This window comes from Myotis yumanensis, unplaced genomic scaffold (genome assembly GCF_028538775.1).
Source record: "Myotis yumanensis isolate MYYU_CA2020_CCGP unplaced genomic scaffold, mMyoYum1.0.hap1 SCAF_4, whole genome shotgun sequence".
NCBI classification, from domain to species: domain Eukaryota; kingdom Metazoa; phylum Chordata; class Mammalia; order Chiroptera; family Vespertilionidae; genus Myotis; species Myotis yumanensis.
The window spans coordinates 16,908,127-16,935,020 of record NW_027223755.1 but is presented as its reverse complement, the minus strand read 5'-3'; the positions used below and the strand labels follow the sequence as shown (position 1 = coordinate 16,935,020).

At 44.2% G+C, this 26,894-nt stretch overlaps 1 protein-coding gene across 1 annotated transcript in view; it reads left to right on the top strand.

The window, feature by feature from the left end:
• The first annotated feature begins 13,389 nt into the window (after positions 1–13,389).
• The window catches only part of MYO10 (myosin X), a 203,966-nt gene continuing 190,461 nt past the window's right edge, over positions 13,390–26,894 (top strand). Inside the window, exon 1 of the mRNA XM_070411924.1 lies at positions 13,390–13,859. Within this exon, the coding sequence (XP_070268025.1) occupies positions 13,839–13,859 (21 nt within the window). The 5' untranslated portion in view covers positions 13,390–13,838. The remainder of the gene's footprint in view (positions 13,860–26,894) is intronic.

The window sequence follows — 26,894 nt, the reverse complement described above, 5'->3', positions numbered from 1 at the left end:
CCGTACAAAAGAGAGAAGGGAACCAACATTTTTGAGCACCCAGTATGTCTCAGGTACTGCGTTAGGTGCTCTACCCATCTCATTCAATCTTTACAATCCTGGGAAATGAGTGGTAACTTCCCAGCCTCGGGCTAGACAACTTGTCAAGGACAAAGTTGTAGAGCAGTGAAGTCCAATATTGAATCCAGTTCTGCCTACCTCAAGTTCATGACCTGCCCAGTGTAGGATAGAAGGAAGAAATAGACTTGAGAGACTTCATGGAGTTGTGTGCACTGATCAACAGTGGGAAGACGGACAACTTGCGTGAATTCTGTGAGTCTTGGTTTCCTCCTGTATAAAGTGGGTAGACTGGAACCTCCCTTGCTGAGTTAATATAAAGATTAAATAACAGAATGCAAAGAAAGGCTTTCAAGCAGTGCCCGGAGCAACACTAGCTCTTGTTAAAACACCTTAGCCCTCATCGCCAGTAGGGCTAACAGTATTGTTGTTATTATCAGGTTTGGCCAATGTCAACACCCAAGTACTTTAGTTAACAGTACTATCACCCCTTCATTTTCACCCCTTCATTATCACTCCTTCATTTATGCAGCAGTGACAGACAGCCTTCTGAGTGCCTGAGATACCACATTATGGAATAGACACACCCCCTGCTCTCAAGGTGCTGACATTCTAGTAGAGGAAGGCAGACAATAAACACGTAATCACAGTAAACAAGTAAACCAGCGGTCAGCAAATCTGTTCTGAAAGGGACAGATAGTAAATATTTCAGGCTCTGTGGGTCATAAGGTTTCTGTTTCAACTTCATAAAAGCAGCCATGGACAGTCTGTAAATGAATGAGTGTACCTGTTCCAATATAAATGCATTTCAAAACCGGGCTTCGTGAAAGATTTAACTCAGAAGCCACAGTTGGCTGACCTCTGAGGGAAACAAGGATTATACAAGATTACTTCCAAGATTACTAAATGCTGTGAAAACAATCAGTGGAGCAGTGTGATACAGTAGGACAGGTGTGTCAATGCAAATTAGATGGGCTGATCAGAGGACACCTGAACTGAGCACTGAGCGAGGAGACGAGGCAGCCATGCGGTGAATTGGAGTGAGTTGAAGGTGAGGAAACATTGCAGATAAAGGAAACACATATGCAAAGGCCCTGAGGCAGGTTGGTGTGCTCCAGGGGGCCGGTAAGGTTGCAGCATCGGGGAGAGAAGACACAGGAAGCAGGTCCTGCAGGACTTAAATAGCCTAAAGGAGCTGGTATTTGAGGATAAGTGTAAGTCCCTTGCCGAGTTTAAATGCGACAGTAAAGTGTTCAGGGGTCCTCAAACTATGGCCCGTGGGCCACATGCAAATACAAATATTGTATTTGTTCCCATTTTGTTTTTTTACTTCAAAATAAGATATGTGCAGTGTGCATAGGAATTTGTTCATAGGTTTTTTTAAAACTATAGTCCGGCCCTCCAACGGTCTGAGGGACAGTGAACTGGCCCCCTGTTTAAAAAGTTTAAGGACCCCTGGTGTTAACAGTTGTTGAGTTACATTTTAAAATATCACTCTAGCTGTGGTAGAACAGAGAAATCACTGGTGACAATGACAGTGAAGAGTGGGGAGGGTTGAGGAAGAAGGGGTGATAGGCAGTGGAGACCCCCTGAGGAGAGAATTCCTGGGTTGTTTCGCTGGGAAGACAATATGGTCGTAGCTGGAGAAAGATGTGTCTTTTTATTATTATTATTTTTTATTTCAGAGAGGACGGGAGAGGGAGAGAGAAATAGAAACATCAATGATGAGAGAGAATCACTGATCAGTTGCCTCCAGCATGATAGGGGATCCATCCCGCAACCTGAGTATGTGCCCTTGACTGGAATCGAGCCCGGGCCGACACTCTATCCCCTGAACCAAACCAGCCAGGGCAAGGTGTGCCTTAATTGAGAGATTTAAGGATGGGCTACTAGAGCATGTTCTCTGCTGAGCAGGAAGGTCCAGTGCGGAAGAAGGAGAGGCTGGAGTTAGGAGGGATGAGGAGGTAAGGATGGATGGGACCCAGAGAGAATGGGGAGGAGGCGATGCAGTCTGGTGAGAGCAGGGACTAGAGCAGCAGGTTGGATGATGGCTTTGAGAGGGAAGATGGAGGAGTCCGCATCTGTGAGCCCAGTGCGTGTGGGGTCCCCAGCATCTTCTCCTCTTGATGCCTTTCCCACTTGTCCCTGACCTGAACTTGATCCTGCATCACCATGAATACACTGCCCTTCCTCTCCCTAACCCTCTCACCCAATAGAATATAGTAGCCAGAATCCTTTGATTTCTAAAGGCTGTAATCCTCTGCCTTTCAAGATAATGAGTTAATCCAGTACATTTTTCAGAATAAATGTGCAAATCACCTGATCTCCCAGTTTACTAAGGGACTGAGCTTATAGAGGTCATCTGATTTGAAACTCCCCGCCCCCCCCCCCCCCCATTGTCCTCTCCATCTCACAATCTCCTCTCTCCCTGAAATACTTATCTTCCTTCTGTATTCCAAAAATTACCCCCACTCCAGTTAATCCCACCTTCTCTGTGATGGTCCAGGGGTGGGAAAACTTTTTTTCTGCCAAGGGCCATTTGGATACTTATAACATCATTCTTGGGCTATACAAAATTATCAACTTAAAAATTAGCCTGCTATATTTGGTCAGATATTTAATTAACTCACTCCTAATGCCTTAGCTGGCCCAGACCAAATTATTTCTCGGACCTTAAACGGCCCGCGGGCCAGATGTTCCCCACCTGAGACTGTAACCAAGCCACAGAGATTCTTCTCCTCCTCCCACAGCCCTCTACCTTCTTAGCAATTCTCTCTCAAGTTCATTTTGAATGCATATGTATAATCTCCTCAAGCAGATGCTGACATTTTTTTAGTCCTAACCCCCCAAGGGCAAGTTCAATAATTTATGAAATAGTAGGTGGGAACAGCAGTGTGTTCCTACTGACTCAGAGAACAGATTGTTAACTTTTCAGAATTCTGTGAGCCAGTTGTGAAACACAGCCATTATTCAAAATTGTTACATAAAATTATAGTTAAGTAAATAATGTTAAATCCTAAAATAGAAAATACTCATCGCTCATGTTTTACAAATTATTCTGGTGCATTTTTACTATTATCTATGCATTAGAGATTAGTTTTGTCCACTGTATCTATGTATATGGTGGAAATACTAACTAATGATGAGTTTCTGTGCATCTCTTCTCAATGCCACGTTCAGTGATGGCAGCTTGAAATCAGGTAAGAGCATTTACACCACAGAAATGGGCACATGCTGTGGTATAATTCAGGGCTAGCTTCCCAAGAGGGTCAGCTGTCATTTATCAGCACACTACTGATTATAAACCAATTTAATAGAAGCCTGTAGCAAACTTTTCCAGGTTTATCTCCTATATACATGATCTCTCTCTCCCCCACCCCCAAACAATTTTTGGTACTCTATGCTGAAAATACTTCATACTTCTGGGTCATTCCATGTGCCCTTTGCCTAGAATGTACTTTTTTCTCTTTTCCACCTGGTAGACTCCTACTCATCCACTGAGCCCTGATTCAAGTGCAGCTCTGGGAATTTTTTTCCTGACTCCCTGTATTAGTTGGCTAGTGCTGCCATAACAAAGTACCCCTGACTAGGAGGCTTAAACAGCAGACATTGTTTTTTTCACAATTCTAGAGACTAGAAGTCCAAGATCAAGGCATTGGCAGGGTTGGTTTCTCCTGAGGCCTCTCTCCTTGGCTTGCAGATGGCCGCCTTCTCCCTGCATCTCATATGGCATATCCTCTGTGAATGCATCCCTGGTGTCTCCTTGTGTGTCCAAATTTTTTCTTTCTATAAGGACTAGTCAGATTGGATTAGAGCCTACCTTACTGGCCTCATTTAAACATAATCACCTATTTAAAGACCCTATCTCCAAATACAGTCACATTCTAGTGTACTGGGAGTTAGGACTTCAACATATGAATTTGGGGGACATAGTTCAGCTCATAGCACTCCCCCACGCTTAACTTTTTATTTTAATGTTTCTCTTAAAACTTTGTGTATGCTTCTTACTATAGAAACATCCATAGCCATTTTGAAATTATCTTTTAGTATCTTTCTGTGTAACTGCTCTATTAACTTCATTAAAGACCCTGACTTACTCATCTTTATATCTTCTCATACCTGGCATCATGCATACACAGAAAAAAAAAAATTTAAGTACAATGGGGCCTTGACTTACGAGTTTAATTCGTTCGGAGACCAAGCTCGTTAAGGAGCTCCTTAACTCAAATTACTCTGTCAACTCAATGCAAAAAATCGGCCAAGAGACAGCTGGTATCTCAAGGCCCCACTGTAATAAAAAGAATGGAAGAAGAAATGAAGTTCTACTTTGACAGAGGAAATGTGTATTTTGTTCTTCAAAATAATAATTACTTTCTAATTTCATAGGTATCACAAAAAAATCAAAAAAACATAGAAAAGGGTCAAGAATAACTTTTTAAATTGATTGAGAGAGAGAGGGAAACATGGATTTCTTGTTCACCCATCCCTGCATTCATTGGTTGATTCTTATATGTGCCCTGACCAGGGATCAAACCTATAACCTTAGCATATCAGAACGATACTCTAACCAACTGAGCTCCCTGGCCAGGGCACAAGAATAATTTTTAAATTGTCCTGGTCCTTGTTATCTAGAGATAACAGCTGTTAAACATTTTGTTTGTTTTTTCTTCAAAGCTTTCTACATGATTAATTTTATCAGATGGGAAGAGACAGGCAGCTGTTCCTTAGTATCTATCCTTTCCTTCTTGCAAGTAATAGCTTCTAGCTGAGTAAAGAAGAACCTAGAATGAGTATTACATTTCTCAGGATTCCTTGCATCTGATGACTAAGTTCTGCTCAATAGAATGGGAGTCAGTGTGCTGTGTAATGACTCCTGGGAATCTGCCTTAACAGGCAGTGGGCCTGCCCCCTCCCCCTTCTCATCCCCCCTCCCCGCCACACACACACTCCCCCACAACTCTGGTAAGTCATCATCCCTTGCTGCTTCCTGCTACTTAGGAAGCTGAAACCTCCTTCTCAAACTGCAAGGCTGAGCCCCTGTGGACACCCGCAGAGAGAGGCAGAGAGAGAGCGCTGGAAGAAGTCAGGGGCCCTGAAAACCTTATGGAACATCCTGGGCCTCCAGGCTTTGTTTGTGAGGGAAACATAAATATGCCTGCCTTAAACCACTGTTTGTTTTTAATTTCTGTAACATACAGATGAAACATATCATTTGGTAACTTTTATTTATTCATATCGCCACATCAATGAATATGGAGAGTTTAGTGGATTAAAAATGGCCCACAAGGGGTACAGCTTGCTGGTTCCTCAAAATGCTAAACATAGAATTACCATGTGGCCCAGCAGTTCCACTCCTGGGTATGAGAATTAAAAACAGGTACACAAGTGTTCACGGCAGCATTATTCACAATAGCCAAACAGTGGAAACAACCAAACTATCCATCAGCTGGCACATGGATGAACAAGATGTGGTCTATTCATTCAATGGAATGAAGTGCTGATACATGCTATGGCACTGACGAGCATTGAAAACATTACGCTGAATCGAAGAAGTCAGTGACAAAAGGTATATATGACTCCATTTATATGAAATATACAGAATAGGCAAAATCCATAGAGGCAGAAAGCAAATTAGTGGTTGCCAGAGGCTAGTGGGAATCTCAGTGAATGCTTAATGGGTATGAAGTCTGCTGTTGGGGTGATGAAAATATTCTGGAACTAGATAGATGGTTGCACAGCGTTGTTAATGTACTAAATGCAATGAACATACTGTAAATAGAATCTTGAGACTTCCACAGTGTGGGAAAAGACATGTGGAGAGAGTGGCCAGCTGTCCCCACTGCCCCAGCCAGGCTCCTGCTGTGTGCGGAAGGCCCTGTCCTATGACCAGGCACAGAGGAGCACCGGTCTGCCCGAAGCTGCCTGAGAGAGAGCTCACTTGACATCAGCAACCATCAAGCCCAGTCAAGTCCAGTCAAGCCACAGAATTGTGAGAAATCATAAATCACCGTTGTCTGAATCCACTTCCGTTTAGGTGGCTCATACAGAGGAACAGTAACTAACAAAGAGTGGCTGCCATGCAGTTATCACTCAACCTGCCTCCTCCTCCAGGCATTGATGCCTTGTCCAGGCTCCTAACTCTTCTATACAACTCTGTCCTGGACATTCTTATATAAACAACTCTCTGCACTTACCTGATATCCCCCCTAATACTCTCAGCAACAGCACACTTGCATTTAATGGAAACATTAGGGAAAGAACATTCTAAACATATTCCTAACTCATTAAAGAAGCAGAAGCAATCGTGGTGATTTCAGGCCATGTCAGCTGGGAAAACAAGGCCTTGCCAAGTTGCAGAAGAGTTTGCGTAAAATCAACCCTGTGATGTGATTCATGAATCCTATCCCCAAGTTTCTCACTTGTATGCCAGCCTTAGGCTTTCTATATTGTCCTTCGGGGCTTCCCATAGGGCATGTGGAACCCCTGTATATGAGTATATATAAATAATTTAATTAAAATATGTTACAAAAAGCTTGGGCCCATGTGAGGTGATTTCTCCATGGAGATTTAATAAGCCCTTGAGTATTTGTTTATTCCAATGAGTGTACATAAAGATTCTTCTTAAGGCCCAGGCACCAACTTTTTCTGTTTACATTCAGAAGACATCTCCCATTCGTCTTGTCAAATGTGATGTGTGGCTACTTTCTGTCTTGCACCATGAAAAAAGGGTAGGGAAACTGTTATTATTCAGTGTCATGGATCTTCAGAACCTGTTTGTATTAAAACAATACAGAAATTCATACCTCTGTAGCTAGCTTCTTAATTCCATTTATGTGAAGCTGACTGCTTTGTTGTTTATGACGCTGTGTTGTCCATCGTGGGCCTGTGACATCCTCAGAGGTTGTCACAGTGCTTTGTTAATGATGACCACAAATGCAAGTCCAACCCAGAATATGCAGGAAAACGTGAATGATAATTCACTTCTGGGTCATGTTAAATTTACCACTGAGGGTCATATGGGTACTAGGCTTATCCAAGTGATTACTTCGTAAGGTATAGAAATGTCTAGTCACTATGTGATACACCTGAAATGAATACTGTATGTCAACAGTAATTGAAAAACAAAGTTTTGAAAAATTTACCATTGAGAATTTTATAGCATAACCATTGAACATCACATCTCCCAATTTTATCTGCTCTTGGACTTCACAGGCTGTAATCAAGGCATTCTGAGCATATGGTTTATTTCAATGTTGAGTGCCCCTGGCTTTCCAGCGCCATCACCAGTGGGGAGGCCATGAGTGGAGTGGGAAGAGCTGTCCCATTCATGCAAGAAATGCTCATCTCTCATTTGGCTCAGATTAAGGACCCCTCACAAGACTAAAGACACCATACTGATTGGAGGCAAGAGAAGACATTGATTGGAAGGGCTGATTGACAATGCTGAGCAACTGTCCACAAGGAGAATGTGGGTGCAGTTAACCTGGGAAGATTGCCTGATGTGAGGCTCAGAGCCAGTGAAGGGAGTAGGATGACTGTTCTGTGTGCCTAGGGGGCCACACAGTATAAAGACACTTGCCACCTCCCCACAGCAAAGGGTGCTATAGGCCCAGGCAGTACCACTGTTTGTCAGAACATACAGGTGAGGCCTAACACAGAAGGTCACACACATGGCTAAGTCCAACAGTCCACCATTGGGGGACTATTGGTGGCAAAGAGTACTGCAGTTTGCCTCTGTCCAGGGTGAGTGAGTCACTGAGAATCCATAAGCTCCATGAGGTCCCCAATGAATGCCAGCTCTGGACTTCCGGATGACACCATGTGCACGATAGGGGGCTAGTGAGGGCCCCAAATAGGGAAAGACTGAGAGTAAAGCCCACACAGGACCTGGGGCCAGGGTGGCCTGGATGGCACTACTAGTCCTAGCCAGTCCTAGCACCAAAGGGGCCATAGCCCGTTTTGAGGAACGCATTCCCAAGCACAGTGGCCCACTTTCTTCAATCTGCGGATATCAGTCCTCCTGAGGTATTGGCAAATTGTAGGCAACCAAATCTATTTCAGAGAACAAAAGGAGACTTATTAGAGAGTGTTACAAAGTTTGCTGTATCATTGGCAGAGCTGGAGGATGGGCTTTAGGCAAAGCTTCCAGAAACAATTCTTAGAACCTCAGCACAGAGCAGGCCTGATTGGTCAGAGGCTGCTTCACCTACCGACCTAGGAAACCTGCTTCTTCTTCTGCCCCCACAGCTGGCCACAAAAACATGCTGCCTCTGCCACCGCCTGGGCCACCAACATGCAGTTTGTTTCCCGAGTTAAATCTTCAGTGGGTACATCCGAAGTTGCATGTTTGGAGCAAATGGAACTTGAAGGTTCTCCATTGGGTTGAAGGGATTCACCATGTCAGGACCTTCTAGCAGGTAGATAGGATCATTGGAAGATATGGGGCAGCTCTACATGACAATATCCACTCATTAAGATGACTGAATTATGATTATTCCATTAATAAATATAGGAAAGTTGGTAGGTGTTGATGAGGAGAATAAAGAAGGTTTAGTTTGGGCATAAAAAGGATGAGAAGACCCTCACTAGGAAAAATCCAACAGATGGTTGAAAATATGGGGAGGGGACTTCATAGAGCTTGAGTTATGGATTTGGACATCATTATGAAGAGACGGCAGTGGAAATACCGAGAATTAATATAACACTGAGAATGCTGAGTGGGGAAGAGAATGCATGCTTAGGAATGACCACATTTTGGAGGCTGGAGGGAGAGAGAAGCCTGTAAAAGTGGCAGAGAAACAGGTCAAAGAGGTGGGAGGACCAGACCAATGCAGTGTGAGAAAAGCTAGGTCGGAATGGCTACATAATGTTCGGGACCCAGTGCAGAAGGGAAAAAAAGCAAGGTCCTTTGTTAAAAAATCAGCAAGAATTTTATGACGGCAAAACCAAGAACGGGGCCCCTTCTGAGCCTGTGCAGCTAACTCTGCAGGTGGCACAACAGTGAAGTTGGCCCTGGAAACTAAGATGTTAGACAGTTTCACAAGAGGGGTAATGTCAAGGAGGATGGCATTTGAGAACAGGCTATTGAACTTGATTATTTTGAGGTCATGGCCATCTTCAAGAGAGTGGGATGAAGTGCAAAAATCCCATTGTAAGGCGTTGGAGTTGATTGTTTAGAGATGAATTGTAGACAGTGACAAGTTAGGGGTTTAAAAATAGATGGCTTAACAATTCAGGGAGCAATTAGATTAAAAAACAGCTATTTTCAAGTCAAATACACACAATCACATATATTGGCTTGGATAATGTGAGCAGAAAGATTCAGGAAGGGGGAGAATTTGTGAGGGCACAAGGTTCAGAAGTGGTAAACATTAGCATTATCAACAGCAACAACAGAGGTGGAGAGAGGGTAACACTGGAGAGTCAGCCTCAGAGCCACTGGAAGAAAAGATGGGAGCATGAAGATATAAGGAAATGGGGAAGCAACAGTCCACTGGGGCAGAATAGACCATCACCAAGTGTTCCCAGGATTTATACCATTTGTTTATCACGATCAGCAAGACCCGACTAACCGCTTTAAATGGAAATGGATTAATTTATGAAAACAACTCTCGGTGTTTGTGTGGGTTCCCAAATTAGAAAGCATTCTTGCGGTTTTGAAGTGATTGGGATTTAGTCAGAATCAACTGTCCACTGAGTGCCCTAGCCCATTTCGTTTAGAAAAATGACTGCTAACAAATTAGTTTTTTTGGGTGTCTTATCCTTGCTTTATTTCTGTACTTTTGTACTTGTTAAATTCTATTACAAGGTGAAGCGTTTCAAGTATCCCCCCTCCTCAATTTTATTCTTTTTATAGAAATCTTTCACCATTGCAGTTTCACATGGAGAAAAATGCCCTTCCGGATTTTTGAATTGCAACTTATGAGAAATAAAAGAAACACTTGTCTGCAAATGTTTAAAATTCCCCTAATTTAAAAATTCCCTTAATTTTTGTTTGTTCAAAAAGACAAACACACGTGAATTTTTAAACATCCAGGACTATAAGTGACCCGAAAGGAGGAAATGTTGTTTAGTTAAACACGAAGAACAGTATTTTACAGTTGTGTCAGTTATTAACCTCTAATTTGTGTGAAAGAAACTTCTAGAACTTTCCCTTTCCGTAACTAGTAATTAAACCATTACTCTGATTGGAGCAATTAGAGGTGAGTGTTTTATAAAAACAAAGGTAATGGAAAAGACACTCCACACTAAACACCCCCAGATTAAGAGCTGCTAAAAAGCAACAGAATAACAGCAAAGAAAGCAATTTGGAATCACAAAGGAAGTTAAGACAACCCATTTCAACTAAAAACAAACTCTTGGGTGGAAAACAAAACAGGACCATTATAGTACTTCACTCACATATATGCATACATAATCCTCCTTTAGAGTGGCAAAATGGTCCCATCTATATTAAGATAAAGTTTTGTCAATTGTGGATTAATTTGTGCAGCTAAATAAGAGAATGTTGTTTGAGCTTTACTGATGTTTTAATTTGAAACTATAGCACTCCATTCGCATGGTGTCTTTGAGAAATAAGTAGGGTAACTGGGAAGGAGCTTTGCCTCAGAGCATTAACATTCCTGAGCCTCTGTTACTTGTCGGAAGGCAGGGTTTAACTGTTTTAGCCCAAACAGCTTTGACCAAAGGGTTCCACAGACCCTTGAAAGGAAGCACTTAACTTTTTAAAAATGGTAACAAAAGTGGATGTTCTTAGAAATCTATGGATTTAAAATGCTTCCCCATTTTTGCCCAATTTTGTCAAAGCCGTTGTAAATGTAAGAGTCCTTTTAAACACTGGATTCAACCCCAAATACATGAAAGTTGGATATCCTATTTAGAAAGCTTAATATATATATATATATATATATATATATATATATATATATTCACGACCTTTGCTGTTTATTCAGCAAATAGCCTAACTGTTCAGTTTATCTATACACCTCTTTGAGAATGTACATTTATAAGGAAAATCTGATGAATTCTGACAACTTTAAAGCAGCGATTCTCACACTGAGAATTGCCTAGTTGGGTGCTTACTAACATTGAGATTTTTAAGCACTCAGCCCACACCTGAGATAAGAAACAAGCTTTTTTTTTTTTTTTTTTTTGAACAACAGTCCCAGGTGAGAGAAACTTTTTAATTATAATAAGTTAGTAAAATTCAATCCTTATGGATTGGATCTGGCTCATATTCTTCATATGAGTCAAGTTGGGGGTAATTAACTATATCTTCTTAAACAACAGAAATGTGACTTTTAAAAACTTAGACTTTATTTTTAGAGCAGTTTTAGGTTTACATAAAAATGGAGGGGAATGTGTCCATCTACTCCCTCACTGCCCCCTCTCCCTAGCTTCCTCTATTACTAACATGTTGTATTAGTGTGGTAAGTTGTTACAATTGATGAGCCAATATTGGAAAGTGTCTTGGCTAAGACTGCCCAATACATTACTCAGTGCCTGGGCTGCTGCTGGGATTCACGCCCCACCCACACACCCACTTGAACAAGCTGCCTGGTAATTTCTCTTGGAAGATGTTCTATACAGATTAATAATACCATAATGACTGTAATTGTTCTGCTCCCATACTTGAACACAGGTGGCAGTAGGACTCATTTGACTAAGCACTTTGGTGCCTGGGATTGCTGTTGTTTATCCTGGCTAGATCTTCAATCTGGGACACGGTCTTTATTGGCCTAAGCGTCTCTAAACCTATGAAACAGGGCAACAGCATAGTGCACTATCACAAATTATACCATGACGTTTTCCACAGGGGGGTGGGCTGAATAAATATTAATGCTGGAGAACTGCTCTGAGAAGGGTTATAAACATGCTTGGAGTTTCACACAAGGGTTCATTCATTCTTTGAGAAAGACAGGGGATGCAAATTTTAAAGCGCAGTTCCCTTTCTTAAGGAGCTTCCATTTTCCCAACTGAAGATGGGTAGGACAGCAATAAAAAGCCCCTTACAATATGATGTGGTTTCTTCAATAGTCTTAGAAATAAGCCACACCCATGCCTCGGTGGGGCTGGAAGCAGGGTGAGTGGCTTGGCATCTCCGGGGAGGCTTCCTCTGGAAGATGTGACTTTCTGGCTTGAGTTTTAAAGCATGAGTTGGCAAATCCCAGGGAGCGCGTTTCAAACTACTTGTGGTGAAGAACCAGTCATTTTTGTCAACGATCTGCTAGGAACCAATAGGCGATCCCTGCTGTGCCAGGTGTATGACTCACCATGCAGTCTGACAACACCCGAACTGGTGTATACTCGGTTCAAAGAGCCCAACGATCAGGCGCTTGGATGTCGTGGCATTTTAAAATCGTTACAAAAGTTTCTAAACCCCGGTTCTGCATTTCTCTACCTGTGACAGACAGGCTTCAGTGTGCAGATCTGCACAGATCCAGGTGCCACCCTCTGAGGTCCTGTTAGAAACGCAGATGGTCAGCGCTCGCCCCACTGAACGCCAACCTGCATTTTAACAAATTTCCCAAGTGAGTCCTGTGCAGGCTAAAGTTTGAGGACCTGCCATAGAGGAAACCAGGACTCCGGCCGTACCTGGTGGGCTTGATGCTTTATCCACCCGACTTTCTGATCTCTGTTTCCTTTAGGTCCCAGAACAAGGTTACGTTTTTTAAGGTGCAATTGGCCACGCCCTCTTCCAGTTTACAAAACTGCTTCCCCCCCGCGGCTAGGAAAACGTCTGTTCGCCTGACCGCAGGAGAGAAACTCAAGACGGGAAAGCAGCTTCCAGAAATTCTGATGAGCCTCAGTTCACCGCTTTGATCTGACCCAACAGCCGGGGCCGCTCCGCGGACCGCGCTTCCTTCCCGGGGTCGCTCCTCTGCCGAGCTGCATTAATGAGATCCGTGTTGAGCGGGTTCCAGGGTCTGCTGGAGATCAAAGGCACAAAAGAATCTCTCAACCCCTCCTCCCCGGTGACTATTTGGTTTCTATCACCAGAGCGAAGAGTCAACTCCCCCGCCAGCCTTTAGGTTGGGGAGGCGGGGACAGGAGTGGAGCCACTTGGAACCCGCCTTCCCCGCCCGCCGCAGAGCCTGGAGCAGCCCCGGCGCGGAGTGGGCGGGGCCTGGGTGGTAGGTGGGGCGGGGCGCGCCGCCGGGCTGCTCGGGACCCTGCGGAAGCGCGGGGCGGGGTGGGCTCCGGGCTGGGCTCCTGGAGGGGGGCGGGGCGACGCGGGCGGGTGGGCGTGGCCTGGCGAGCGGATCGGGGCGGGGCGTGTGCTCCGGTCTGCAAGTCCCCGAGCCTCGCTGAGCCGGCTGAGCCGCGGCGCCCGAATACTTACTGCGGCGGCGCTCGCACTGGGAGAACGACTCCGGGCTCGCCCTGTAGCCGCTGTCCCGGTGCCGGCGCCCAGCGCCTCGGGCCCCAGCTCAGAGGGAGGGGGAGCGCTCCCCAGCCCCCCGCCGCCCTCCCTAGCCCCGGGGAAGAATGTACCACCAGCTGTTCTCCGCTCGCGTGCGCTGCGCCCAGAAGTGAAGAACTTGGAGGAAGAGGAGACAAAGGCTGCGTTGGGGACGGAGGAGTTCAAGAATTGGGTCTGGGCAAACAAAAGGTGCGAAAGACGAGCCGGGGTTCAGGCGATGGCCACGGGAGAGCCCCTAGGGCTCGAGTTCCTGGGAGTCGCGCCGTGACATGCATGGTTCCTTCCCCGGACCTTCCGCTGGGCTGACTTCTTCGAGCTGGACGCCCGACTCGGGCAAGTCGGGGAACGCGCTGGAACAATGGACAACTTCTTCCCCGAGGTGAGTGCGCTCGCCGCCCCGCGCGGGCTCCCTTCCTGCCCCTACCTGGCCTCGGTGCCCCGGAGGAGGGGTCTGCCCACCGCGCCGGGCGCCCGCCCGGTACCTTTCCCTAAGCCGTGGAGGGCTAAACTTCCCGCGAATCGCCTGAAATCACCCCCTCACCCCCCGGGGGAGCCTCGGGATGAGTAAGCCGGGGCAGGTTTTGCTTGGCCCCGCGCTTCCCCTTTGCCCCGGGAGGTAGCGAAGGTGAGCTTCCTTCTGCGTGGGTAGCCGGCTCACCGGTGTCCCCGCGGCCGGCGCGGGAGGTGAGGCGGCGGGCGCCCGGGCCTGGCCAGGACTTCTGCTTGCCCGACTACCTGGGTGCAGGAAGCCCAGTAAAATGTTCCACCGGGACGTGCCTTTCTCCAAGAAAGGTCTGGTATTTCCTTTGCAAAACGAGCCGGCTTCCTGTGCGAGGGGTGCACGCACTTCCAGGGGAGCCGGCTGTGATGGAGTGTGAGCGGGAAAGGCGCGTTTAATCGTTCACCGTGTTCTCTGCCCGCTGGACCTTTGGTGTGGGACCTGTAGTTCTCCCCGAGAAGCGCTCAGTAGGGTTGGAGATCCTTCCAGATGGTGAGATCAAAAGATCAGGTATCTGTGCGGACTGCCCTGGGCAGATTTTGAATTTGAATGTAAAGAAACTCGTTTAGGGCAAACAATGGCTATTTAAAAAGGTTAAACCGATGCCCCTTTTAGGTTCCTTGAGGGCGGGACACCACAGTGACTTGGAATCCTTGACTGGAGACCCCTCTCCCCTTTCTCTCCCCCTGGGGTCCAGAGTTACTGTAGTTTCCTGGCTCCCTTTCCTTTCTTGGCTGTGTTTATTTAATGAGTTCTGTTTAAGTTTGAGGTTTGAAGTGGCTCGACGTTAACTTAGTTGACTTCAGGGAGTCAGATGTGACTTTCATTGAGAGCCAGGGGGTGTTTTGTGAAGCCAGGACAGTTTTGGAATGTTCCTGCCAATTAGATTGGTGAGGGGTTGCATCTGTGCTCCCCAACTTGCTTTTTCAGACTTAATTGGATATAATATTTCAAGTCATTCTGCTTTCGGGATGCCCACTTAGACAACTATTTATAATGGCCAAAGTGATAAATGTATTCCTGTGCAATAGTAATACCCAGTTTTTTTCATAGTGGCATCTCACATGTGATACCCATATTCTCTCTGAGATGTGGGCTGGAAAGGAATTAATCACCCATTAATATGTATTTTTACCTGTTTTTAAAGAATGAAATCTGTAAATGTGAGACTGTAGCATTTTCTGATCCGTAGAATTTCATGCCTGCAAGAAGGCACGAGAACTTTTTGCAGGATTGCAGATTAAGCCATGGTGAAAGACCAGTGGGCTTTTATCTGTTAGAAAACCTAGGCTATGCCTGCAGGACACTAATTCTTAACTTTTATTGGCTTTATTTTGCTTTTGTGTATTCTGGGTCCCTTAGGAGATAGGATGGGACATAGAATTTGTGTTGAGTTTTTTGGGATCCTGGTCTCCATGAAGCCTGTCTGGACCACAGGGGGTCTGTGGCCTCCCCTTGGGAAGAACTCTGCCCCCTAGTGCAAGTGGGGGGAACTTCAGGGTAACGTGGGACAGATGCCTCTCACATTTTCTGGTTGAAAAACTTTTTCCTTACACCATACCTTGGTTCAGTGTAAGGTAACCTGGTTGTTGGATTTTAGTTCAATGATATAATAGTGAAGTTGTCTTTTAGTGATCATCCATCCCCTTCATTTCCTAGTCGAAGCATTTTAAGTCAAAGATTAAGTCACTTGCCCAAGGATGAAGAGCTTGCTGTAGAATCCAGAGCCTTTCCCCTCTGTTGCTGGTGGAAATGTTCATTTTGAGGATATTTTCATTTATTTGAAATTATATTTTTAATTTGGTGGTGTATTTCTAATCAGCCTCCAATGTTCTGCCCCTGAGGTGGAGGCCAGCAGGGCCAATGAGGGTGGCCACACATTGCTGTATTAATTGAAAACAAACTCCTAACATAGTCTCTCTGTTTAGTGTTTTATAACAGAGCCTCCTTTTGTTAAACTGTCCAGTGAAGAAAATCTTGCTATGTCTTGTGTGAGTAGAAACCATAAGTGTGGAAGTGATATTTCCAAGGACAGCAAAATTGGAGGGCCTCCTTATCACTAAGTGGTGTCCTGTTCTTTGGTAATTTTTCCCATTGCGATTTGGGCATAATGACTTGTTGCTTGTCGGACAACAATTTGAAGCTAATGCTAACGGTTGAGAACAAAACGTTGAAGGAAATGTTATAGGTATTGGCTTCATGTATGACTGGCCAAAGAATAAGGAAATAGGAGTTACCTGGGACTTGCAGCTGTTACTCAGAGGAGGGCCAGGGTTTCTCAAACTGGGTACCAGTGTCATTTTGGGCCGGTTCATTCTTTGTTTTAGGGGGACTGTTCTGTGCCTTGTAAGGGTGTTGAGCAGCATCCCTGGCCTCTAGATGCTAGTAGAGCCCCCAAGTTGTGACAATTAAAATGTCTGCAGACATTGCCAAATGAGCTATGGGGAGCAAAATCACCGCCACTTGAGAACCACTGAGCTGTACCCACGAAGCAGTTGCCTCGTGGAATGAATTCTCGTGCATGTTGCATGCACAGCCCTCTTGCCTTGGAGTTTCTGCTGTAAGTAGCAGCAGACACCTATCTTCCTGCCGGCCAGGTCAGCAGGACACTTGTGAGGCTTGTGCCTCTCAGCTGATGGCTACTGACATCAAAGTGTACCCTGGGATTGGAGAAACTGAGCACCCCACACTCCCTAATAGAGTTTGTTTCTTCATGGTCTGCCTTTAGATATTTATGGCTACTCTCAAGTAAATTGTGTGTACACTTCTGGGAAAACTAGGTGTGTTTTCTTTAGCATTTGGAGGTAAGTTGTTAAAAAGCTTACTTTAGGCAGCAACTAGGTTTTGCTATGTCTGTAATCAAAGCAATTAAAAAAAATAGCAGAAAAGTCTCAACCAGCACAGTGGCCAGACGACTGTGCAAATGTGTTGTTGATATTTTGAAGTGGACGCTGTTTCCATGTCCCCAGGGCCAAGTACAGTGCTGAGAACACTGGAAGGCCAGTAAGCACCTACCAGTTGAACTCATACATGAGCTTGACTTTTCTGTTTTCCATTCTAGGGATAGGAGTGGCACAATGGCTGTTCAAGCAAAAGCTCTTTTGAGGATTATTAATGGGACATACAAACGCTTTGGTTTTTCAGAATAAATATGTAAAATGTACACAAACGTACTGAGACATCCAGATACAGGAAGCAGGTATGAATGTTTTAAGGGATAAATTGTTAGGTACAACTAGAATGTTTTCCACTATGTATTTCTTACAGCCTGGTTCACTCCAGGTTGGAACAAACTCAACTCGCAAGAGGTTCAGTGGAAACGCCTTTTTCCTCCTGAACACTCAGTTTGGGTTTGGTTGTTACCTGGGGTTGTTTAACGAGCTTTTTAAGGTGCTAAGAGTGTTTGGGCCTATTTTTTCATAGCATTTTATTTTGTTTGGTTTTAGAGCTTATTGATATTTCTTGTTTTGGTTAAAAAAAAAAATGAAGACTGTTATTTTTGGCAGCTCCTTCCCTCCCCTCAAATCATCTCTCCCAGGCTAAAGGGAAGTGCTGAGGACTGCCTTGCCTCACCAAATCCTGAAGCCCACCCTTTTGACGACTGTATAATAGAATCAGAGCATGTGCCTTTTCTCACAAGGAGTTACAGTGTCTTGCCTTTTTTGCACACCCTCAGTGACTTCTATTGTCAAGTACATTTTTTGGCCCCTGTCACATTGGGAACAGCAAAGCCCCGGGAGCAGCTGCGAGCAAGACAGTTGTTGCCAGCAGGGAGCCCTGATCTCCCTGGCCAGGGCTGCGGGAAGGGCTGCTCCCCGCCTATCATGTGGCCTCTACAAAATCAGGCACAAACCAGCCTAGGCAGGGCCTTCCTATCAACCCGAGCGCTGAAGGGAGCAAGCAGAGTGTTTGCTTTTCCAGCTCTGCTGGCTTTAAGTGGGGTCACCTGTAAGGACACGAGCCTGGGAGGTGCTCTTCTGTTGAGATTTGTAGGCGAGGCTACCTTTTGGTTAATGGGTTTTCAAAATTTTGCTTTCAGGGTAATTGCTACGTAACATTTTCATGTCATTAATTTGCAGGGAACATTTCAAGAATGAGTAACCCGTGAAGTCTAGATTAATCTTGGCAAGACTTCCTCATGCCGGAAGGCCCCTGGCGGAGGGAAAAGCACCCCATCCCAAAAGTAGAAAAGATGTGGCCTGTGGGAGCCCCCTGTACCCCTCCCCCCTGTGCGAGCTTGGCCAGGTTACCTGAGCTTTCTGGCCTTGATTTCTCTGGTCTGTAAGTGGGCATAATCGTGTTGACCTTGCATGGAATTCAAGATAAGATTTACATCTCTTGGCACGGGGTAGGTGGGTGAGTAATAATAAGAGTTTAGTTATTGTAACTGAGACATGAAGCACGGGCGGCTGTCGGTGGTGAGTGAATCCCAGCACTCACAGGCGCAGGGAAAGCTCGGCCTTAGAGCTTTCCCAGGTATGGTTTGTGGTGCTGGATTGCATTTGTTAATCTGCTCCCTTTCAGCCTGTACACCCTGTACAACACAGAGTTTGCATTTCCAGAATTCTGTCTTAAAGCGTCTCTGGATTGCTTACAAAATCAAGTTCACGTTCCCGAGTCTGGTTTTCCAGGCCTTTCTGACCTTGCAACTGTCTTCATTCATCCCTGCCTGCATTGGGCTCCAGAGCCTCCCTGACCAGCCCTGCCCGCACCTCTGTGCAGGCCGCCCTCGCTGCCGATCAGATGGCCTGCCTGCCCAGCTCCCTTTTGAAACCGCCTCTGACAGGTCTAGTTCACCTGACCCCTACCTCTCTTTCCTCTGACCTTGGCTCTGCCTTTCCGTCCTGGTCATCTTAGGAATTTACTCCTGTCCTCAGAGGCTTTACATACCTTTCCCCACCCCACCCCCTCTCAAGTGAGTAAACAGCCTTGAGAGGTTCAATATCCCATTGACAGATTGTATCACCTCGTTTGCACTGGAAGGTCCTTAAGGATGGGATTCTAGCCTTGGATAGCCTCTACTTTCCCCTCAAGTACAGATTTTTTTTTTATGATGGGAGGGGAGATGCTCATAATCTTTTTTATTAATTACAAAGCTTTTTACAATTCTTTGAAGACAATGATAAATAAGGCTAACGTTTACTGAGTGCTCTCTATGTACCCTGCAAGTTCCTGAGCACTTTACATTCAATACCTCATTTAATCCATTTAGCAACTGTATGCATAAGGATAGTGAGGAACAGAGAGGTTCAGTCATTGACCCAGTGTCACACAGCTAGAAAATGACAGTCCGGATTTGAACTCAGACACACAGTCATCAGAGCCTCTGTGTTCTTCACAGCCTGGCCATGCTTTTCTCTCCTGTTGGTGTCCTTAGCCAAAGTGCCATATACAGTAGGCACTTAGTAAGTGATTTTTGAGTTGGAAACAGCATGGGAGTTTGGGAAAACAAGTGATCCACACCCCAGAAACATTGCAAACCCAGCAGGAAATTGTGAATCAGCTTTTGAACATGCCACTAATTTTTATTTGGTTTGTTTTTGACTTAGGAAAGACAAGTATCTTCTGTTTCTTTGTAAAATGTGACTTCTAAGGCCGCTGGCCCCAACCTCCTGAGGATGGTAGGGAGATTGTAAAAGAAGGCACTTAGAAAGCTGGGTTTTTAAGAAGTGTTAATTTTATTAAAAGAACGGGTTGGAAGACTAATTTTTCTCCCCAATTCTACTGCTCAGTTATTGGAGTAGTCCTCCTTTACATTTTCTGATGGAATCTCCTCTTTTGAGTACAGATTCCGGCTCCTTTCCAGAGCCTCCTGCCCACCCCCCACTGGGGACCAAGCCCTCAACCCAGGAAGCAAACCGTGACCTCCTGGTTCATAGGTTGGGACTCAACCACTGAGACATACCATTTCTTAAAACTATATTTAGGTCCATTAAATATTTCTTAAGTTGTTTTTCAGAGTTTTCAATGCTCTGCATATTATAAAGAAAACTGAACACAGAAGTTAATTCATTAAAAATCTGTTTTCAGATGAGACTATTCCTTAATGCACCTTGGCCATGAAATAGTGTACATAAAAATGATTGGGGATTATGTGTGTGTAAATTTTTTCCCTTTCTAGTCATACAAATATTTTTATTTCCTTAATCTGATTTTTAAGTATTGTCTTGAATTATCAGTTTTGTTGCATGTTTCACAATTGTTCCTTTTTGATTGAGGAAATTTTTCTCTAAACACATTTTTAAAGTAAAATGGCTAAATTCATTCTGTTTGGGGTTGGGGGAAGATTTTGCTAATATTATTAGTGGAAAATAATAATTCATATCAAATTACTGCCACTTACTACAAGTTTGAAATTAATAATATTTTTCACCCAAGACCATGATTAGCTCTTTGAGGAACTGTTGGTAACTTTTTTGTGTGCCTTTGTTATGTACAGGGCACTGTAAAGCCTACAGCCCAAGGCAGGGGTCCTAGGTGACCGGTTCTAAGAGTGGCCCTGCCCATTTCTCCTGGGCATGTATCATTTATAGGACCATTTTAGGTTGTTTCTCGTTGTTTGCTTTTATAGAAGGAATCACAAAAACATTTTTGTTCCTGTATCATTGCATGCTTGTCTGATTATTTCTTGAGAATACCATTTTCATCAAATGAGAGATGTTTCATCAAAGGATTTTGCACATTTTTACTTATCATTTGGCGCAAAAAGTTTTATGAGATGTGCCTGTGCAGCTTACTGCAGGCACAGCCCAAACACTCAGTCATGATGTACTTATGATAAGAGGGATTTTGTAACTTCTTGTTAGTGACATGCATGGCTGAACAGAGGATATTAACGTCGAGTACTCGATTTCCGTGGCCACTGTCAGGTTCTTCTTTAAGTCTGGGTGGAGGAGAGAGGCATTCTTCTCAGTTAATAGCAGGGCTGGTGATTCATGTATGGCCCCCAGAAAACCCCAGTGTGGTTGCTAATGTTCATTTAAGACCAAGGCACACACAAGGGATGCAGCCTTGGGCTGCATGGGAATCATTGACCATTTGTTTAGGGCAGTGGTTCTCAACCTTCTGGCCCCTTAAATACAGTTCCTCATGTGACCCAACCATAAAATTATTTTCGTTGCTACTTAATAACTGCAATGTTGCTACTGTTATGAATCGTAATGTAAATATCTGCTATGCAGGATGGTCTTAGGCGACCCCTGTGAAAGGGTCATTCGACCGCCAAAGGGGTCGCGACCCACAGGTTGAGAACCACTGGTTTAGGGTATTGTTTGTATGGGTTTTTCTTTTACTTCTCATTCCTTTGCATTGTTAAGTATCCTTGGGAGTTAGCCCTGGGCCACAGTAGTTATGGGGTGGTTGTTTTAATTGTAGGGATTTGGGTGACATGCAGCACTGGTCTGTGTGTGTGTGTGTATGTTTGACTTGAAGGCTTATTATTCTTACTAATTACCCCCGGGAAGTATTTCCATGAACTTTGAAATAAAAGTGTTGAGTGCTAGGTGCAAAGCACTGCATCTTCTACGATGTTGTCATTTCATGCAGCCTTGCCTCTGTTTATTTCCTCCCCCATTTTGTTCTTTTAATGATTGGGCTCAGGGCCAGGGTATTCAGCCCTCCGGTAGTTTTCAGCCTCAGATTTGCAGATGTGGGTAAGTGTGCCCTCTTTCTCGGCCTTCTCAACCTCGTCACTGTTGACATTTTCAGCCATTGCACATGTCCCCTGGGGGGGGGGGGGGGGGGGAGGGGGCGCAAAGTGGCTCCAGTTGAGAATCGCTGTGCTGTGTCCATACTTTTATGGCCATACATTAAATTTGGGTCTCACTAGTAATCCAAACTCTAAATCATTGTTTATCATCCAAGTCATGGGTTAAGGTGTTGGGTCTGGTTAGAATACCCGTATCCGGTTGTACCCTCTGTCCACGGCTTTCTCACTCCCTAAGTTCCCTTTCAGATCCTCTCTCCAGAGCATTAGAGAAATGTGTATTATACTGTACAGAGTGATGAGACTGACAGTTGCTCTCTAGAAGGTCGTGTTCTCTGAAAGTTGAGAACATCTTGAACTAAGTTATATCTCCTGCACTCTCCCCCAGGTATTTATTTCAGTTTTATTCTGGGATGCTTTTTTTTTTTTTTTTTTTAATAATAGGCTCAGCAGTTGCCAGAATAGTACAGCACAGTCCTGTGTACCTGTCACCTGGCTTCCTCGGTGGTGACATCTTATATAACAGTAGTACAGTATCAAAACCAGGACATTGACATTGGTACAGCCCTCACACCTCGTTTAGATTTCACCTGTTTTTCACACACTTCAGTGTTTTCACATATATAGGTTTGTGTAACCACCAGCACGATCCTAATACGGAACGCTCCATGCTTTGTGCTAACCCATGAGAAATATCCCCTCCCCTCAGTCTCTATTCACTGCTAATCTGTTCTCTGTGAGCTTGTCATTTGTGAGTGTTATGTAAATGAATCAGACAGTATGTAAACCTTCTGAGATGGGACTTCCCACTCAGTACCCTTGAGACCCACCCATGTTGTGTGCATGGACAGTCTGTTCCATTTAATTGCCAGTAGAGCTTCATTATTCTGGTATTCATTTAATACCTGTTGCTAACATCCATTATCATTCTGAGGCTAACAATCATTTGCATAATAAAGTACTCATTTTGTCCCATGGTTGTTAATACCCCAGATTCGCTGGCCCTCCTTATTTGCTCCTTGTAGTAAATTGAAATGCTGTTGTCTAAGAATTTTCTGATCTGTGACACCATTCTCAAGTCTTGTGAGGTAGATTCACTCAGACCTGGTGCATTCAAACTCTTGCTCATCATGGTGCCACCTAGCAGATTCCGATTCCTGGTCTCTTTTCCTGAAACAGAAACTTCATGAAACGGAATGACTTTTGCATGGTTAATTCTGTCGATGTCACATCCTAACATGTTACAGCCTTATGTGGCCTAGCCGGGTGAGTAAATGGATGCTGGAGTTTGCTAGAGCCAAGACTTCCCGGCCACTGAACGCTAATGCAACAAGCTATTCCTGACTTGGCCGGCGTGGCTCAGTTGGCTGGAGCGTTGATCCATACACCAAAAGGTGGCAGGTTTGATCCCGGTTGGGGCACATGCAAGAGGCAACCAATCGATGTTTCTTTCTCACACTGATGTTCCTCCCTCCCTCCCTCCCTTCCTCTCAAATCAATTTTTAAAAAAAGGTATTCCTGTCATCCATCAGTATCTCAGCAGGACTGAATGGAAAGGGGATTTGATTTCTAGGACTTGTAAGGCCACTGAAAGTGCCCTGACTTGAGTCAGGTGTATGGTAGTGGTAATAGTGAGGGGGTCACCCTGTGGGAGGTGTGAGAAGCAATAGCCTCCCCCCACTTGATCAGCCAGGGACTGGGCCATCCCGACACCCCAGTCCTGGGACATTGTCTGTACTACCCTCACACATATAGCCAATTTCTGTGCCAACCTACTAGGCTCTGTCTGTCACCACCCTGGGTCCCTGATCTTGCTACCTTTTTCTTGTTATAATTAAATGGAGTTAATCCATTTCATACCTGGTCTTCCTCTTTTCCTGATGCTTTCTATTTTTCCCCAGCATTGTTGTGTTTTCCAAAGAACCCTGCATTGTCATGACTTGCCAAAGTAGGACAGCTTCAGTTTGTCATTTTTGACTCCAGCTATATTTTGGGCTTAATTTAATTGAGGGGACCCCCTTGTTGGTCTTGCTGGTCAACCAGGGTATCTGTAGAGCTCTCTTCAATCCCATATTTTAAGAGAATCAATGTTTTTCCTATCAGCCTTCTTCACTGTCCAGTTTTCCAATCCATACATAGTAATTGAGAATAAGAGACTGTAGATTGTCTCAGCCTTGGTCTCTAATGGCACTTGTTTTTTCTTGGTGATCTTTCCTAATTCTTCCATTGCTGCCCTTGGAGTCTCTCTTTGGAAACCAAGTATCTTACCAAGGCCAAGTTGCCTGTGGGCATTTTCCACATCTAGTAGATGTGTTGTTGTTTGCTGTCAGAAGTGGAGTCTTCAGTAGGCACTATTTCTGAACTGCTTTCAGATTTTTTAAGAAGATAAAAGTTCGCAGCCTCCCCACACTTTTACACATTTTTGCCTTGTATAGGAGGGGCTCATCAGAATACTGCCTTGTGAATTGTAGGTACTGCATTTCCAAAGATTTTCATTCTCCAGGGATTCTCTCAAGAATAGGTGCCAAGTTCAACTTCAAAAATATAAAGTCAGGTGCAGACTGTAAATTCTGACCTTAATTTTTTCAGCCCTTGAGAACCACCGGAATTCTTGGATGTTCCTCTTGGTAACGTGGTATTTTTCAGCCATAACAGTTTCCTTCTTGCCTTTGTGCAGATCTGGTAGGTTAGCTTACTCTGTTTTAGGTCCTAAAACCATGCTCACTTAAGGTTCTCTTCACAAAAGCCTGTGTCTTTCCTACAAATATTTTAAATATGGAATCTCTTGTTTTTCAAAGTTAACATAAGAAGAAAAAACTGGATAAAATGAACTCTTGGTTGTGAAAGTAGGATGAGTGGATTCTATCATATTTTGGAGTGTAAGCCAGTCAGGGGCTGTTTTGCCTAAGTTGTGAAGGGTAATTTGGACATCTGACTCTCCGTCATAATTATTTCCCAGTATTTTATTTAAAAAATTAAAATATGAGTCATCAATTCTAAGAGTAAAAATGAAGAGCAAAACCTGCTCTTCTGCGGATTGTATGGTGTGCTCAGAAAGTGTGCTTCGTAAGTGGACAACCTCTCTCAAGGAGTTCAGAGAGCTCTAAGAGGGCTGGAGCTCAATCTTTATGCTCCTGTTATTTCTGCGATACCAAGTAGATTCCTTTTACCCGGAGGCACAGAGAACTGGGTTACTTTACCGAAAATCTGCCACAGATGATGGGGTCAGAAATATAACTGAGGGTTGTGTCTTTTAAGTCTCTTACAATCCCCACAGGCTCGTAAACCTCCACCAGATCCCTAACTGGTAATCTTTAGAGTTGGCATGTGCATATGAGACAGGAAATGGCCTATCCTCAGAAGAGCTAAAGGCCACAGGAGGGTTTTCTTTCAAGTTATTATAAAATGTTTGATGAAGTTGAAGAGCTATTCCCTCCAGGAAAGCAGAATTCTGGAAGCTCATTTTTATTTATTTATTTATTTATTTATTCATTCATTCATTCATTCATTCATTTTTATAAGGGTATATATCCTATCTTTACCTTACTGAGGACAAAATTACCTTTTAAAGAAAAAATATTTATTCTAGTAGTGTTCTCTAAGTCAAGTCAATGGTTTATTTGTCCAAGGAGGAAATATGATGTATCATTAGGATTTGATATCCTGAGGGACTTTGGTAACAGATTGAATAAATGGAACTCAGATCCGGCAGGTGTGGCTCAGTGGTTGAGCATCGACCTATGAACCAGGAGGTCATGGTTCAATTCCCAGTCAGGGCACATGCCCAGGTTGCAGGCTCGATCCCCAGTGTGGGGCTTGCAGGAGGCAGCCGATCAGTGATTCTCTTTCATCATTGATGTTTCTGTCTCTGTCTCCCTCTTCCTTCCTCTCTGAAATCAATACAAATATATTTTTTTAAAAAGAAACTCAGCCTTGGGGCTTAACCAGGGTTTTGTTGTTGTTGTTCAGCCTTCATGTCCCCTGCACTTTCTTTTAACTGGTTTAATTTTATTGATCACTTACCATGGCCTGGGTCTGTGTTAAATTTTTTATGTGGTTTAATTTATTTAATCTCTCCAACAGTCTTAATGAGGTTGGTACCATTCTCCTTTGCATTTTACATAGGAGATATACAGAGTCTTAGAAGTTAAGTAATTTTCCCAAGTTCACACAGCTGGGAAGTGGTGGAACCAGGATTTGGACCCAAAGATGGAACTTGGATTCATGTGGAGGTGCTGGTAGTGGGTCTTGTAGATAGAAGGAGATATGGATAACATCTGTGTGGAGATCTTTTGGAATACATATTTGCTTCTCCAAAGTCATATGATACAAGCGGGGAAGAATTACCCGTTTGTGCCAGCAACTGGAGTAAGAAATAGAAATTTTCCTGTAATCCATCAAAGTGAAAACACAGTTCTCTGATTGGTAATGTGATGGCAGCAAGTGAACACTTATAGGTGAACACTGTTTGGGAAGAAGATTCAAAGACTAGTTTCAATGGAAAAAATTTTTTTAATTTTTTAATTATAATTTTATTGATTTTCTACAGAGAGGAAGGGAGAGGGAATAGAGAGTTAGAAACATCCATGAGAGAGAAACATTGATCAGCTGCCTCCTGCACACCCCCTACTGGGGATGTGCCTGCAACCAAGGCACATGCCCTTGACCGGAATCAAACCTGGGACTCTTCAGTCCCCAGGCCGACGCTCTACCCACTGAGCAAAACCGGCTAGGGCTCAGTGAAACTTTTATAGGTTTCTGGGGAGCGTCTCTACTGAAGGCGAAGGTCACACTAGATTTCCTAAGTCATTTGTCATGGCTTTTGTCTGTTTCTGACAACCCCCAGCTTCCCATGAAGTGATGCCTCAAGAGGCATGTTTGCTTTGGAGTCTGTGGGCAGTTTTGTGAATCTTGCTTGTCATCTGCAGAGCTGACAGCTGCTGTCTGCCTTGTGGATGTCAGCGGCCCTCATCACAGATGTGGGCATTTGTGCTATTCATATCTTCCTCAGCAAAGATGGAGAAATGTGCTGCTTCATTCCCGTTCAGGGATACATTTTCTTTTACAGGGGTTTTTTTTTAGAGGAGTTTTAGGTTCATAGCAAGCAATAAAATTTTAAGAAACTATTTGGGAGATTGACCTTCCTTCAAGTGAGGTGAGAAATTTAAAAAGTAATTAGTGGTTTACATTTAAATCAACTTTCCAAAGCT